The sequence below is a fragment of the Mustela nigripes genome, chromosome 5 (genome assembly GCF_022355385.1).
Source record: "Mustela nigripes isolate SB6536 chromosome 5, MUSNIG.SB6536, whole genome shotgun sequence".
Lineage (NCBI taxonomy): Eukaryota > Metazoa > Chordata > Mammalia > Carnivora > Mustelidae > Mustela > Mustela nigripes.
Genome location: NC_081561.1, coordinates 94,740,848 through 94,759,168, shown reverse-complemented (window position 1 = coordinate 94,759,168; position 18,321 = coordinate 94,740,848). Strand labels below are relative to the sequence as shown.

Here is an 18,321-nt window from a genome sequence, read left to right as displayed (position 1 = left end):
TAAGTTTGCATTATGCAAAAAAAAGGGAGTTAAGGAATCTAGAGAATAAACAGTAAGAAGATGAGGAAAAGGGGGGAAATCTAGGTATTTCAAAGAAAAAGATAGGTGAAACCATCTTCAGTCTAGTTTTTATTTCATTAAAGACCATTAAAATTTCTAAAATTTTAAAAAAAGTGAGTTTAAAAAGAAACACTGCAAGTTTATTTTTATCTTTACTGAAATGTCTTGTCCCTATTCTGTGATATCAGGGAGCTGTTTCTGAGCTCAATATAAAGCAAAAGGAATGTGGGAATATAGTCACTCTGCTTTCCTAGTGGATTAGTTGCCTAGAAGGTGCTATAGAAAAAGATTTACTTCTCAATTTATTATCACCAAAGAGTAAAAATGATTCTTGACATGAGAAATTCATTGTAATACAGAAAACTAATTTATTGTGAAAAAGTTAAAACTTTTAAAGTTTATAAATTATAAAGTTCAATAGGTTTTCACATAGTTAAATGGGATATTTCAACTTTTAAGAAAATCTGAAATTGCACAAATTTTAGTCTTATACTAAATCTTGTTTAGATATAAAGTATGAGAGCTGAGAAAATGTATTATTTTGGATTGCTTGAATTTATAATCTTTTATAATTTATAGATGGCATTAGAGAGGCTACTAATCCTTAAATATCTTAGTCATTTTAAACTTGATTTCTGTTAAAAATCTCACCTATGATAATTTTGAATCTTCTGATTTCCTTGCCTTCCCTTTGAATGGAGTTTAACTACTATGGATTTTACTTATTTATTTATTTTACTTACCTAAGTCAGGCTTTAGGTCAGTAGGCAAGCTTAACTTCCTTGACATCTTTGCTGAAAAACAAAACACATTTTTAAAGTTCTGAAGAATATTTGATTCATATTTATTAATACCAACTGCCCTTCCAGATAGAAGTAAATACTTTTGTTACTAATAGATGCTAAGATAATTAAAATATGATGAATAATATTATAAGTGGAAAGTAAATCTTGTTTTCAACTTTTCGTAAGTTTGTACTTACTTGATGTGTTATCTTTGTGTGCTTGAAGCTGTTACTTCAAGAAAGCTTTTTAATTCTAACTGTTAATTATTTTTTAGGCTCATAGGGAAGGGTTAGGCTTTTCTAAAAAAAGCAGAGTCATTTCACGGAAGGTGTTGCAGGTAAGGACTATAGAGGCAGAAGACGGAGTTTGGATAGTTGATATAATAAAATCTTTCCAGTTTTTCATCTTCATAGCTACTGGGTTCATTATTTTTAAATTAATCTCTAGAATATAAAACAACTATCTAAGATTAAATTTAGGTATTTGATTACATCATACAACTATCTGGATTCACCTATTCTTGATACAAGTTAACACTTTTACTTACATATCAGTGAAAAACAAATGAAACAAAGTGATACTAATTTGAAATTATGGTATTTAAAAAAATGTAAACTATATGTCAATTTCTATTTTGCACCAGAATTAAAAAAGCCTCTGTATAAACTTACTGGAATTCACTTTCCATTCTCAAAGTCAGTTATTGCCTTAATCTAGGATTTAGAGTTAGGAGTTGTTTTAACTATATCTATTATGTTAGTGGCAATGCATGCGTAACAGAATAGTGCTTCCTATGCACAATTTTGAACAAGCACTTGTTGTTAATACATGAATGCATATAGGTTAAATTCTGGGCTGTTAAGAGATATTTAAAGCACAGACCCTGCTAGTCCATAAGGGCGCCATGTAAACAAAGAGAAATCCAGTCATAGTATATAACTTCCACATCTAAAAAAATGACAAATCCAGTATTAGGAAATAGACATGAGGCAAACCGGGAAGGGGTGGGGGATTCAAGTTTTCATTTCTAAGCTTCATCAATCTAATCATCATCCTTTAAAAATCAAGTGATTAAAATATACAATCAGTCCTAACCCATTTTCACCCAGACATAATCAGTATCAGTTAAAAGATAAAATATACTACCAAAAAAACCCCTAGCCAATGAAATCTGTAGTTAGTTGATTTAATGGTTGCCATCATATTTAATATAAAATTCCCTAAAATTAGAAGATATACTCACAAAACCATCTCCCAAAATGCAACATTAACACTTTTAAAAGAATTCAAAGATGCTTTCACCAAATACCATGGGTACAATGTACACAGACTGATAAATAATATCTAGACAATATCATATGTTATCTGAAGCAGAAAAATCAGTCTGGCAGAATCTAAAGACATAAGTCAGATAATGTGGATGCTTTTCTAGACTCCACTACTCAGCTTTGATCCAATTATTCTTTCAAACCAATGCTTATCAAAAACTTGAAAGTACACACCAGTCACCCCGCGATCCTGCTAAATCAGATTCTGATTCTATAGTGGACGAGGGCCTGAGATCTTACACTTCCAACAAGCTCCCAGAAGATGCCAATTCTGCTGGTCTATGAATCACACTTTGGGCAGCTGGGTCCCTAGACTATAAGAAACTTCAGCATAGGAACCAAAACTAATTGAGCAAACCCAGTATACATTTGCAGTTAGTCTGTAAGAAACATTCCCTGACAAGTTTCAATATCTAGGTTTGTAAAATGTGGAAGGGTAAAGTATAGTGGGTAGGATTGGATTTGGCATCAGATCAAATCTTAAATGGAATCCACTTCACTTGACTACCAGATGTATGACCTTTGGCCAATCACTGTGCTTCTCTAAACCTGATATTTCTTCATTTGTTAAAGGAGGATAGATAATGCCAATTTCATAGTTGTGAAGATTATACAAGATGATGTGAGCCAAAGCACTGAGCATAATACCTGACACGTAATGTGGATTTGATAAATGTTAGTTACTAATAATAAATGAAATATGATTTCTAAACAAACTGTATAATGCTATACAAATGACCTATTAATATACTTGTGAACAACCCAGCATTCCTTTATTCTAATTCTATGATAATATTCCAAGGAACGAAAACAGGAAAATGAAGAAAAAGAAAAAGAAAACCTTAGAACACTAGGTATAGAATAGTATGCACCACTCTAAGTTTAACCTTGTTTGTCTCAAAAGCTAAATTCAATATACAGCTAAATATAACAAAGAAGAGAATAACTTGAATAACTTAGAAGTTACATCAAATTCATTCCTCATTAAAAAGAATAAATTAGGTAAAAATTCTGTCAGAACTGTATCTGTTGAATCTTTCACTCAATAACCATATACATATTTCTGCCAAAAAATTTCACTAGCATGAAATTTCCTTTGAATTCTTAAGTGTATGCTTTCAATCTCCTTCAGGATTTTCTACTAGAAATTCTTTTATATAAATTTTCAAATATTTTTAAAAATTTATGTTAATCTTTCCCACAAAACTTTTTTTTTTTGTTTTTTTTGGGTCTAGCATTACATAATTTCTTAACCATGTTAAAAAAAAACGAATATAACCAAATTTAAATAATTCTACAGTTGGTCTAACTTTGACATTTTGTTGTGGTTAAAATCACACACAGAAAAGACTAAGCAGATTTTCTGACTTTACTATAAATGTCACAAAATGATTTAATTATGGGGTCTAACTTTTTTCCTGAACACTGTGCAACTGGAGACCCACAACCTGACCACAAATCTGATCACAGTATTCAAAATATTTAAGCCACACTGCTATAACACTTGGATATAATTTTGAGCAATCTTCTTGAACACAGAACTTGAACTGATAAATGTTAAAAGATTAACCTTTCTTATTTTGTTAATCCCACTTACCAATTAACATTATAAAAAAGATACAGAATAATTTTAATGAATAAAGAAACATTTTTATTATGCCAGTGGTGGGGACAAGGGCAGAGGGATATTTATTAACCTATTAAATATTTATTGGGCACATGCCAGCCATGTGCCAGAAGACAGACTTCCTGCCCTCAAGAGTTCATAGCCTAATGGAGGAATGAAATAACTCCAGTGCAATGTACCAGGTAGTAACAGATGCATACACAAGGTGCTAGTTAGAGTATACTGAACTTATAACCTTCTTACCCTGGAATACCCATCTAAGACCATGGGACATGAAGATAAAGTCAACAAAGGATAACTCAGAATTTGTACATTTTCAGAAAACTACATGTTCCCCACTTGTTTGTTGACAGTATTTTTCTCTTGATGTAAAATTTACATACAAATGAAATCTTAAATACATATTGAGTTTTGACAATGTACATACCTATGTAATTACTGAACATGATATAGATACCGATATAATCAACATCCAAGAACATGATATAGAAATTGATATCATCAACATCCAAGAAAGGTCATGTATATTCTTCCCAAGCAATTCCTGTCCTCAGCCCTAGAAATAGCCATGTTCTGGGTTTTGTTTTTTTGTTTTTTACCATCTATCAGTTTTGCCTATTCTAGAACTTCATATGCATGAAATGACATGGTATAAACTCCTGTGTAAGGCATCCTTCACTGGGACAATATTCTTTATCTTCTTCCCAAAATACTTCAAAGCTTACATTCTTTCTAAAATCAGAATTTTTAGATGAAAATCACAGTCTACAACAATAGTTTCACAGGCATTAATAGATTAACATCTTCTGTCCCCTCATATATGCAATTTATCCTTAAGCTTTTTGGATTGTGTTCTTTATAGAAAATTTGGAAAACATAGAAACAGAAAATATGGCCACTACAAATGCCCATAGTCAAGAGGCAAAATGTCTACATATTTCCTGCTACTTTTTAATATCCATTTTTATTTAAAATATAAATCTGTATCGTGCTTTTTTTCTACTACTAAAAGCATTTTCTTTCCTCAGTTGTTAGTATATTTCAATGGCTTCATATTATTTTTATGAACACTTATTAAACAATAAGGTTTTCCCCAATAAATAAGGCAATAAAAATGTATACGAATATTTTCATATATTTTGATTATTTCCTTAGGAGGGAGTTCCATAGGAAACAATCATTTCTAGTACAACTTTCCTCAAACCCCAAGGTCTTCTAAAGTATGTCTTCAAGAAGTAGCTTTTAAGTTTAAAAGGCATATGAACATATTTCACAAACTTCTGTTTAGCTGAAAACATAAACAAAGACAAACATGGATGAGAGAAATTGGTAATACGTGTAAGTCCCAACTCACAACTATATTCCCGTTTTTTAAACTCAAGTTGTTCCATTTTCTTATAGCATTGTTTGTAGCTGAGAAATGTAAAGCCAGACTGATTATTGCCTACTTTTGAATGTAACTTGTCTATTTTTTATGGATACTTATGTCGAGGGGAAGAATAGAAGGAGGAGGTGGGGAAGGATTTACATCCTCAGCATTCCACACTGTACTTGTATTTATCTGCTATCAAGTTCCACAGCCCTTTCTTCTGTAGTCTCTATCCAGTGATAGAGAATTTTCATTTTATTCATTATAGAATAAATGAATTTTATTGTTCTATACTAGGATTTTCATTCTATTCATTATAAAGTTGCTATTTTCTCTGCTGCTGCTATTCTCTAATTGTCTGTTCACTCATTATGACCATTTTTTTCTTTTCAGTATTAAAACATATTACAGCAGCTGTTTTAAAAATCTTTAGCTAATTACAGCATCTAGGCCATCTTTAAGTCAGTTTCTGCTAATTTTTTTATTCTCAATTATGGGTTATATTTTTCTACCTTTGATTTTGAATACTTCACATGCCTAGGAACTTTTGATTGGATACTGGACAGAGTGGATATTGTGTTGAAGGGAGTCTGTGTAGGTGTTAGTAGGTGTTGAGCTTTGCTCTGCACCTTGCCGTTAAATTACTGGTGGATTCTTGGTTTGTTTTTATTCTTTATTAGTATAGGTCTATTTCAGTTTAAATTTAGTTCCAGGATATAGCTTTTATGCTAAGTAGTGATCCCTACTCTTGCACAGTGGCCTTTCTGGGATATCAAGAATGACCAAGGTGTTGAGTAAGGTCTAATGGCAACAATTTCTGGCATTAAATGACTGCTGGTATCCTTGCCAGCTCTGAGACTCTTAGCAGATTGCTGCTAAGCCTCAGAGTCTTGCCCAGTTCAGGTATAGCTTTAGAATGGAGCTAAACCTGAGCTAACCACCACCGTCCCCCAACCCCAGACTCCTAGGAAGTCCCCGCTGTATGCACTTCTTTCCTCTCAAGTACACTATCTCACAAATTCTAGTCACTTCAGCAGCCCAGAACTCTACTCTCTGCTTGCTTAGCTTGATGCAATTGCAGCTGCTCCTGAGTTCTACCCACCCCACACTGCAACAGGAAAGTGTCCCATGGCAGAAACTGGGGAGGACATGTGGCTCACTTGGTATTTTTCCTTTCTCTCAAGGATGGCAGCCTTAAATGCCTGCTGCTCAACACCTAGAAAGAAGACCCTATATATTTTGACTAGTTTTATGGCTGTTTTCTGTGGAAGGCTAAGTCCCAAACCTAAGGTCTAAAGTTGAAATTTATGTATTTTTATCTTTTAACTTTGTGACTTCTAGGGAATATACTTATTTTCAGGTCTGTTTAGTCAACCTCCTCAATGGTAGGTCTGAAAGAGGCAGATCCAACTCTGGAAAACCTCTAGTTAATCTTCCTAGCATATACTCTGTTCCCTAGTGTAATTCTGTGAATGAAGCAATCATAGACTTTATCCACCAATTTTTGGTGAACAAATTTTTACTTCTTAGGAGTCTCAGAAGCACTTGCCAACCCAGTTACCTTGTCAGCTGATTTCACGGCATGTATAAATAACCTTCTGCTCATGCTTTGGAGTTACTCAACTCCCATTGAGGCTTTCAAACTGAAGACATACAATTTGAATGAGTTCTTGGAAGATAGGTTGTCTATTTTTCTCTTCTTTGACTGTGTATTCAACTCTTGGTTCTTGTACTCAATGTCTCCCTTGACTTGAAATCTTTTGTCACTAGAGATTATAAACCAGTTCTCTTTTCCTAGGCCTTTGTCCACAGCAGAAATGAGGGGAATCACAAAGTTTCTTCAATCTGAAAAAACTGGTATCAAAGATAATGTCTTGGCAGGTTGTAAACCTGAGTCTCTATTCTCTTCTCACAAACTGGGATGAAGGAGTCAAGATGATTGAAGGAGCTTCATTTGTTTGGTAGAAATAATGAAGTGATACATGATCACAACAATCACGTCTGCAATGGTAGTTTCAACAGCAAGGACAGAAACAAATCTTGAGAGCTGTGCTTGGATCTCTGTACCACAAATGACAATTTTGTCAGGGCTGATACTTTTTTAGTTCTTTGCAACTCTACAAATCTTTGTAAAGTTTCTAAAGTATGTAGATTCATATTGCTTCTTTGAAATTAAGCAGCTGCTCTATAATTTACCTTTACTTTTTCTATCTACTGTGTTCCACATCTTATTTTTCCAAGGAAGGTTTCTTAAAAGAAAGGAAAACAGAAGAGTAACTTTTGCTTTTTGGAATGTGACTTTTATAGGAAATAGTATGCCAGCAATAACAGGTAAAAGGACTTCTTATTATGGCAGTAGATGACAAAAAACCAAATCTTTGTTTAAACAAAGAGGTTCAGTAATTAAAAGAAGGTGACAGTATCAGTTTTACCATCTTCAGAGATCCAATACCACTCTTTTCAAGCAAAATGTTGAAGTGTATGTAGATTAAATTTTAAAAATCAGAATAGTAACAAGACTAAAAATCAGCTCAAAGGATATGGCAAGGAATCCAAGGACAAAGTGAGATGAAGTAGTAAAAATTCTTGTCACTTATCACACATTATTTTATTAGTCATTAGAACTAATAATATCAATGTTTATCCATGTCCATCTCCCATGTTAGAATATAAATTCCATGAGTTTGGAGATAAAATTTACCTTGTAAAATACTGCATCTATGTATGTGTGTAATAATTAATGTATGGTCCATGAGCATGGTGATGAATGAGTAAATGAATAAGCACAAACTGTCACTGGCATTTTACTTCTATAGAAAGAAACTGAATTTTCTCACAAGTGAAATAAAGGAAAAAAGGGCAAATTAAACACAGCCCTATTCATCAAATGATCACTTTTGAAATATGGAACACATATCTATTACCTGAAATGAAGGGTAATCTTTAAAGTGTCTTTTAAAGATTCAGCTATAGCAAGTTCTTCTAATTATTGAACTTCTATAGTGTTAGTGTTCTGTATTTTCCCATTTCTATTTGCTTTCCATAAATTCATAAAATTTAACGTCTAGGATATCATAATAAACTCTGCAGCATTTTCTACAGAATAAAACCCTAAGTGTTATATGCTGAATTATTCCTCCAAAATTTGTATGTTGAAGCATTAACTTTTAATTCTTCAGAATGTGAGATATTTAGAGACAGGGCTTTGAAGAGGTGATTAAGCTGAAATAAGGCCATTAGGGATAGACCCTCATCTCATCTGACTGGAAGAGGAAATTTAAACACACAAACATCACAGTTCCACCTGCATAGAAGAAAGATTATATGAGACTCAATGAAAAGGTCTCTGCAAGCCAAGAAAAAAACCAAACCTTTTAACGTCTTGATCTTGGACTTCTAGCCTTTAGAGCTATTCTAGAGGAAATAAATTTCTGTTTTTTCATTCACTCTGTCTGTGGTATTTTGTTATGGCAGCTACTGGCAAACTAATACAGCAAGTAATGGTAGAACATAAATTTCCATTCTGTGTTTGTGTGCGTGTAAAATTTCTATTTAGTTTTAGCCAGCTGGACTCAGGTGATCCTAACTTTGTTGGCAACATTCAAAGCATCAGTCAGGAGCCAGCTGAACATATGCCTTCTTCTCTCCATTGGGTCTAATCAGAGTGTTGACCTTGGCCACATGAATGTCACAGAGCTTTCAAAGGCTGTTGGATCTGGTGTTTGTTGGTTCTGGCATCCTCAATGAACACAAGTATGTTGTCGTCATCTATTTTCTTCATGGCTGACTCAGTAGTCAGAAGGAAGTTGGTGGCATAGTGGTCCAACTTGTTTCTCCTGGGGGTGCTCTTTCAGGGGTGTTTGGGCTACCTTTGGACATGCAGTGTCTTGTGCCACTGGAATGCAGGTGATGTGAGATTTTTTTTTTTTTTTGACTGTGAACACTTTCCAATACCACTTTCTTGACCTTCAAAGCCTTTGCTTTGACTTTAGCTTTGGGAAAGTCAGAAGCTTCCTTCTTCACCTTCAGCACCATCTTCATGAACAGGATCACCTCGTTAATAGTTCTATTCAGACAATACTTGACAAAAATTATTTCAGTAATTTAACTTTAATTTGGACTAATTTATGTAGGAATCAAATAAGTTATTTCCAGAAAGACTATTTACATTCTTCCAATCTAAGAACGGAGAAAGAAATGCACACACAGGAAGTACTGTGATATAAAAAACAAACAGACTTTGCTGAGATTTATTATGAAATTGACAGAAAATACACTCTGAAATAAAATTAAAATCCAATACACACTATGACATACTCTTCAGATGTTAGTCATCCTGAAAAAAGAAAAAGAATGATTAGAAAACCTCAGACTTGTAAAATGGTTTTAAAGTACTTGACTGTGAAATTTAGTTCTTTACAAATTAAGAGTAATTTTACCTGTAAAAACGGTATTACTGCACACTTGACTCATCTTCTCCTTCAAGATGAGCTTCTATTCTTCAATAGCCATATTGTGGATTAAATATAAAGATGAACTTCTATTAAAGTAATAGCCACACATTTGAGATTGAATATTGGAGAATATAAAGTAGAAATATCAGTACTAATTTGAGTTTTATAATGGATTAGAATAATTTTATTACTTAAAATTCTACTTAATTTGAGACATACCTTTTTATTCATATGGCAAACTCCAAATGGACCTCTGAGAATTTCTTTTTCAACTTGTAAATATAAAACAATTGGGAAGACAGCACAAGAAAAAGAGACTTTACAGCATGAGAGTGGAGGCATGCTATAACATAATAAAATAAGAGTCAAGAGACCTGGACTCTGATCCTGACTAGTTCATTACTGTGGGACACTACTTTGGATGTGCAACTTAACTTCTTTGAGACTCCGTCTCTTTTCTTGAAGAATAAGGGGGCCTGAGCAGATTTCAAATTGTAGAATTTAATGAGGTAATGATTTAGAATATAATGACTAAGAACCTATTTAAGTTTTGTTAGAACTCTAATTTAAAAAAGGAATCACCAGGACTTAGGTAAAAGAGAACTAATGAAAACAGTACTAATGATCATTACCTTCATTTAAACTGACTTTAAAAATTCCTTCAGTTTTTCTTAAAAAAAAAAAAAAAATAGTCATTATCCAAGTAACTGCTAGCCCAGAATCTGAGAGATTAAAAGGACCATGGAGGTATAATCTTTCCTAGGTTTATAAATACCACCTGAAGACTAGCTATAGTGACTGGAACTTGGGAGGTACTCATTAAACGGAGCCAAGATTTATATTTGTTTTGCCCCAGTGCTCATGAAGTCACTGAATTTCTGAATGTTTATATTTTAATCTCTAGCTATTATTTCCCCCTCACAGTATCATGTAATCATTTCTTCTATATGAAAATTAGTAATAATGTGGGACCATGGGTTTATAGACCATAGAATCCAGCTAGAAATCTACTTGCACAATGAAATAGAATCAATGAAATAGAATTAACATTCTTTAAAAGTAGATTCTGTAGTTTCAAGATCTACCAAATAATGCTAGCATCTGGACCATATTTTATTCATAAGGTATCATGAACAATTTGATTAACACTTTAACAAAGACATGCATTTTAGAACTATTTTTTTTACAAACTTAACAAAAAGCTTTACAGAATTTTGTATTTCCAAAGTTTTATAAAATATAAATAATAAGCAAATTAAAAATTGGTAACTACTCTTATTTTCTAAATGACTTACAGAAATGGTTAACACTACAGGAAAGACTGATTTTGGAAATGCTGGTCATTCGATTTTATTAACAAGAATTAAGCAAGTATGAACAGGCAAAACAAATCACTACATGTGTATTACACACATGCACCTTTCTTTAGGAATGCTGCAATTGCATTATATTCTTCTATATTTTTGCTGTTACACTCACAGGACAGAGTTATGCCTTTTTAGGCTGCTGCCGCCTGAACAAGGAAGTCACTGTCAGCATCATTGATCTGAGTAAGCTGTCAGCCAGGAAACAAGGAAGCTAGGCTTTGGGTAGGCTTTTTGGTAGAGAGGTTAGGGGCTCTACTGTTTGCTGTAGTTACTTTCCTGGAGTCTGGTCTTGGAGAAAGGTAGACTTTTAGGCACTGTATATTATGTTTGGGTGACAGTCACCAACACAACAACCATGATCTGGTGCTAGGGTAGAACTTAACAGGAACCATCTTTCTTTCTAGGTTACTATAAAGATAGAACAGAGTCCTAACCAGAATATCTAGTTACAAATCACACAATGGATTTGTTTTTGAATCCTTAAAGACTTTAGTAAATTGTCTAAGAACTAATATAGTAGTACAGTGTTGAAAGGACAAAACAGTGAAGTCAGACTACTTGGGTGGAAATCCTGGCTCTGTCATTCATTAGCTGTATAACCAACAGGCATATTATTTACACTCTGTCTCTCTGTTTCCTCATCTGTAAAACAGGGAAGTTAACAGTATGTAGCTCACTGTAGTTACATTGAATGGATTAAATAAGAAATATTACTTACAAAGGGTTGGCATGATGTCAGAAAAACTGTAATTGCTATACACACACACACACATACACACACACACACACACACACCATCTCCGCTACCTCAGCTATATTGCCGGGCAGTAAAAAACAGACTGATTTTCCAAACTTGGGTTAGAATGTTAAGGAATGACATTTTTGCACCTCCCCCCTCCAACAGCGACAGCAATTACTTTCAAAGAAAAGGTAAAGCTGTAGAAACAAAGTTTTGGAGCCAAGACACTTCAGTCAGCCTTCTAATCAAGGTGGCTTTCTTACTAGTGTAAATCTTGAGGGTCTAGGCCTAATTCTTATGTCCTCCCTTATTAGGCCAGTGCATCACTACAATTACAGTTGAAGATATAAATGTCTGTATACTGAGGAAGAGAGAGGTGATAATTTTATGAGGCTCACGATACTTCAGAGCAAGTACAGGACTGGATGATAGGGAACACTGAGCTGAGAATGCTCAAGGAATCCTAGCACTTAACAACAACAACAACAGCAGCAGCAGCATCAACAACAACAAAAACAACACACTATTTATTTTAGAGACAGAGCACATGGGCGGAGGGCAGAAGGAGAGGAAGAGAAAATCCCAAGCCAACTCCCCACTGAGCTGGGGCCCCGATGTGGGGCTCCATCTCATGATCCTGAGATCATGACCTGAGCTGAAGCCAAGAGTTGGGCATTTAACTAGTTGAGCCACCCAGGCACCCCTCAAAGAAACCTAGCACTTCTGATACCATAAACTTTACACAGAAAACACATCTTGACAGAGAGGTCTTCAGGAGAGTCTATGCATTTTTTCCCTGATATTTCACTGATACTTTATGTGTTTTTCAATAGTATATTTTATAACTCTTATTATAAAACCAGACACTAGTGCAGAGAGAAACTCATTTTTTTAACTGTAAAAACTTTATAGTCTAAAATGGAGCTGTCTCCATTTGAATGAAGAAAAATTTGAGAAGTGAGTGTTCCTTGTATCTATGTTGGGATTAAAAACCACACTGAAAGACTACCACCAAAACCAAACAAAATTATATATAAAATAGGAGACAGAGTAGTAGTTTCTGAAGATGTAAAATAATCACATATAACAATGTAACTAAACTAAGTTTGAAAAATTTAATAGTAAACGTGTTTCCCCAAAACTATAAATGACAAAAAGGAAAACTTGCCAATAATATAAAAAGTAAGCAAGAACATTACCAAAGAACTTCTAATAATGTTCCTCGTCTAAGAAATTTGTTAACTGAAGACTTTCAAATATTCAAGCTCAGATATTTCATGTTACATATTCTATTCAAAACACAGAAAAAAAGAAAGGAGCAAGTCACCACATTAAACAAAGCAAATATAACCCCAGGATCAAAAATAGGACAAAGAAATTATTTTTAAAAAATATAATTATATACTGGGTTCCTTTCATGCAAGGTAAAATCCCGAGATAATTAAATTCAAAAAGTTCTTTGATTAAGTGTATGTAGGAAAGTCCTTTCTAACTTTTTACATTATATGACAATAAGTACTAGTTAAGACAGACTATTAAAAAAAATTTGGTTGAAAAAGTATTTATGCTATAGTGCTTATATAATTAAAGTGATTTAACTATTACCAACTGATTCACTATAAAACCACAAAGAGATAATCAACTCCCCATATTATGAAAAGCCCTTTGCCCAAGAATAAACCACCTTATTTAAAAAATGACCAGAGGTGCTAATAGCCAACGTTAATATGACTAAACAGGGTTCAATTTACAACATGCAGACAATATGGATGGTACTTCTGTTAAATTTTAGAAATTTAATTTTACTATATATTAAGCTTTATCATGAGAAAAGGTAAATCTATTTCAGCTGCCTAGAAATGCACATCATTTAATATAATTCAAGGAATATATGGTAGGCATTTTGGAGGAATAACATAATAATTGTATAATAAAAGTTTGGATTAAATCAAAGAATTAATTAATTTATTTTTTTGTAAAACAGCGCTTCTGAAGCCTTTAAAAATCCTAAGAGAATATTTAAATTTTTATGACCAATTAAAAAATTAATCTTAAGAGTTTGATTATATTCTGAAAGTTTGATTGTATTTTGTCTACCTATTTTAAACTGAAAACCTTGAACTAGATAATTCATTTCAAAGTACATTCATAATAACATTCAAAATGATTAATATAAAATACTCTCCATCAATCATTTTTACTTGTGTGCATGGAGGGGGAGGGGTGAGTCTTAAGAAAATTCCCCTTTAACTTAAGGGTAGTGCAGATTATAGAACAAAAGAGTCAGTATTGTAGAGAACCATTTCCTTGAAATTGGGGGCTTTGAAAATTTGAGAAAGATGGAATAAAGGTAGGAGAAAATACAAATAAAACTACAAAGGAAAAAGATCTCAAAATCTGGAAGTATAAAATTGTACTATTTATGGCATAAATTGAACCCTGCTTTATTTTAAATAAAGCAAAAATAAAAAAAGAATAATTCACATTGTAAGTCAGAAGAACTACAATCCCAATTTAACTGATTTTTAATAATTACTGCCCCAATAAGTTTAGAAGAAACAGCCCAAGAGATTATTGTTTAGCATAGAAATAACAAATTAATATATACAAAATGCAATGCATTAGATCATTTTCTGGTGTTGAGTAATACTGCATATAGCAAGGATTAGAAACAAAAGAGAAATTTCTATTTCCTACCTATATCACTGGCTACCATCTTGGAAAACTTTCTGCTTTTGGTCTTCACTGAAAATAATATTTTGATATAAAAATGTCAAAATCTAGTCAAAGTAAACTAAATGAATTAAACATAATTAAAAGAAAATACTTTAAAATAAAGATACTATACCCTTTTCTATAAAATTATTCATTTTTTGTTCATCATCTGAATTGTGTGGTGATGAAGAACCTACACAAACGAAGACAATGGAAGGAACAGGCACATCGTCAGTCACAAACACTGAGTCTTCATAGGGAAAAGTACAGACAAAATAATCTGGTAACTTCTAAGATTAGTTTCCATATTATTGGCCATAAGAAAATGTCATGAATATAATTAATAACAACGCTTATAATACTACAGTAAGTATAGCAAACAATAGTGCATTATTTCCCACAGTAGAGGGAGCCCTAGTATATATAAATATTAACTTTAATCTATAATTATTTTTCCTTAAGTTAAAACCATTTAGAAAATTCTTGGTATAGATGTTAGAGAACAGATAAAGAAAAATATAAGCAGCAATTAACTGTTTTTGAAAGAAAATGCAAAAATTCTTTGACATTAGTTAAGTGAATTAGGGTTCACCTAGAACTAAGAATCCTGTACAAGAAGTATACTGGCAAAATATATTCTATGGTTAACTTCCTAGATACAAAGTTTAAAATCACATATAAATTCTATTTTGCCATAGGGATCTTTAAAATATTAAGCATATTACTTATAATATTAGGTATGTTCAAATATTTACTTACTTTTAATGAGGTAAGAATTTTAATCTGGCTGTGACTTCCCGTAAGTTTATCTAATATTTTTATAATTAAGATTTTATTTGTTCCTTTTCCTTAAAAAAAGGTGTTTCTAATTTTTCATCACAACTCTTTAATTTCTAACATAAGTGTTTTATTTATAAACATAATCTTAAAAAAATCTTAAGTAGTATTCTAGTTGGAAACTTTTATTAAATGATCTATCCTTTTTAATAGCACATTTCAAATAACATCTCACCCATAAATTTTCACAATCTCGCTACACATCATTCCCCTTCTTTTAAGTTCCAGTAATCCCTTATCTGTACATTTCTCTAATGATGTTCATCACTTAATACCTCATTTTTTAAAAAGTTTACATACATGTACCCTTTTCCTACTGCACTGCACTTCTAAAAACGGGGCCTCCATTTGATTCACCTTTGCATTCTCTTTGCACTCAGGAGAGTGCTTTGTATGCAGAAATCTCTAAGTAAACATTTGTTGAATGAATAAAAAGCTTTTCTGATAGAAGCAAATACCTAAAACATAACTGGAAGTAAATAAAGTCCTTCTGTACTTTTTTCTTTTTTATTCCAGTGAAAGTACTGAACCTTAATAAATAAGGTCAAAGTTTGATCTTCTATTCCCCTGGAAAAATCATACTTTCTTTGGCCAAGTGGAAAATACCCTTGAAATCTCTCCATAGACCAAGTAAAACCTGTAACATTGGCAGCATCCAATTACTTCTGTAATAGTCTTAAAAGATTACCCTTTAAAAAACCAAGTTAAGGGACGCCTGGGTGGCTCAGTTGGTTAAGCAGCTGCCTTCGGCTCAGGTCATGATCCCAGCGTCCTGGGATCGAGTCCCACATCGGGCTCCTTGCTCCGCAGGGAGCCTGCTTCTCCCTCTGACTCTGCCTGCCTCTCTGCCTGTGCTCGCTCTTGCTCTCTCTCTCTGACAAATAAATAAATAAAATCTTTAAAAAAATAAAAAATAAAAAACCAAGTTAATTTTGCTAGGTAGAATTTATGGATCCTCATAAATCCTTTATCAAAAAATATAACATAACACCGGAGTCAATGTTATTTTCAGGATTAGAAATGCGTATACTTGCTCTTCAAAGAAGATAACAGTTATAAGATGTTATAAATATTTTAAAATATCAGTCACCTCTGATATTAAATAGCCATAGGAATGTAAAAAATATTAATACTTGTTTTATTTAATAGATTTCATATTAGAGCAATAGCTACAATCTAAATATGAATATAAAATTATAAAATGTTTTTTTAGGAGCACTGGGTATTTACATAAACAATGAATATTAGAACACTACATCAAAAACTAATGATGTATGGTATGGTGACTAACATAATACAATAAAAAATATATTTTAGTATTTCCAAAAAAAATTTCCAACATAAGCCATAAATGTAAAGAAAAGATTTATGTTTCCCCTAACTGAAATTGCCTACTATTGGTCTTCAGAATTTTTGTCAAAGGTCCAAAAATGCTTTCAGCATATCCCATCTGAATATATTTACCAAATAATTACAATTAAATAAACAGAAAATATTTACAGCTTTTTGGTTTTTCTGGGGTATATGGCAACTCCTGAAGGCAGGATTTATATTATGGTCTATGTAACCTGGGTTTTCTTTAAACTGAAATAACCTAATAAATGTTTTTATCATTTTCACATATGCACATGCACACACACACATTTCCGATGCAGTACTAAAACAGAATCTCAAAATAATTAAAGTGCTCAGTAAAGCAATCTGAGTTCTTTGAAATACAAAGATCAAATGGAGATAGCAGAAGTTCTTATGCTAATTCAGGATGACAGAATTAATATGCTATTTCAGAGAGACTGCTGGTTTATTTAAAAACAATAGAAAAGCCAAACTATATAAATTACTTGTACTTTCTCAGGATGCTCTTTGAATTGAGCTTTTTGAATCAGCTAAAGTGTTGAGACAACCAATTTTGATTATGGGACTTAAATGCTTTTCATAAAAATTTGCTCTTCATTTGCATTATTATTTTGAATAAACACATTGATTTTGATAAAGGGTATATGGCTACTTTTCATTTTTATAATAGTAGTCCTCCTCTTAGTATTTATGAGTGACTCAGTTGAACTCCCAATCCACTTTTATACATTTCTTCTTCTCTCATGATACACTGTTTTCTATTAGCTATATTGGTTTAATAATCTATATTGTATCATTTAACTACTTATATATATCCTACCACACTGCAAGAAAGTACTTGAAGCTGGCAATTTAATTACTACTTTCCATTTTAATAACATGATCACCTTGTGGTTCTTCTGGTTTACCTCAAACTTAGCCCCATCCATTTTTCTTTTTTGACTATCCTAAATTAGTAGAATTTGCATGTTTGATGAGAGAAATGATACTAAATTATTCCTTTATTTCCTTATTAGAATGAAGAATGAAGGCAAAAAAGTTACAAATGTGCAAAGTTTAGAAAACTGGCTCAAGATGGGTAGCAAGAAATACTACTATTTTAAGATGGACCAATAGTGAAAGACATAACTATAAGAATATACTGTCAAAGGGTTAGCTTTCCAGAATTTTATTCTAGTTTCTAGTACATGTTTTAGTTCATATGCATGAGTGACATCTATCTCCTGCTCTATGAAACACGTTTCAGGCACAACTATTGTCTACTCAAGTTTGATTTGTTTTTTTGTAAAAGGTATCTTTCCTGATATGTAGGAATGCATGCAATTATTCAGAAAATTCTTATGTCTTTTGGGGCATAATCAAAGACTAAACAAGTTAAGAGTTTTCTATCTAAGATCAGAATTTCTGATTTATCAATGATTTTTGCAGTCACAATTCTTACTTTGTAGTTCCAACTCATTGAAACGATAAAATACCTAGTGTCAGATAAATTTCTGTATGTTAAAGCTATACTGTCCTTTCATGTGGATCAAAAAATATATCTGAAAATGTTCAGCAATGTTTGAGTTTCTCAGAGAAAGATTTGGAGGGTTTCTACTTTTACATACTTTTTATATTTATATACTCAAATTTTAATATACTTAATTAAATACTTATCTATACCTCTTATTGGCTATTCTAAATT

General features: G+C 32.5%; 1 protein-coding gene across 5 annotated transcripts in view; it reads right to left on the bottom strand.

Moving 5' to 3' along the window:
• The window catches only part of STXBP5 (syntaxin binding protein 5), a 182,573-nt gene that overhangs the window by 34,490 nt on the left and 129,762 nt on the right, over nucleotides 1-18,321 (bottom strand). For 2 of the 5 annotated variants that reach the window (XM_059400904.1, XM_059400905.1), the window contains exons 20-22: nucleotides 14,578-14,637; nucleotides 14,427-14,474; nucleotides 804-854 (exon numbers count right to left, since the gene is read on the bottom strand). In XM_059400904.1, coding sequence (XP_059256887.1) covers nucleotides 804-854; nucleotides 14,427-14,474; nucleotides 14,578-14,637 — 159 coding nt within the window. The remainder of the gene's footprint in view (nucleotides 1-803; nucleotides 855-14,426; nucleotides 14,475-14,577; nucleotides 14,638-18,321) is intronic. The other 3 variants (XM_059400907.1, XM_059400908.1, XM_059400906.1) reach the window with 2 other exon arrangements.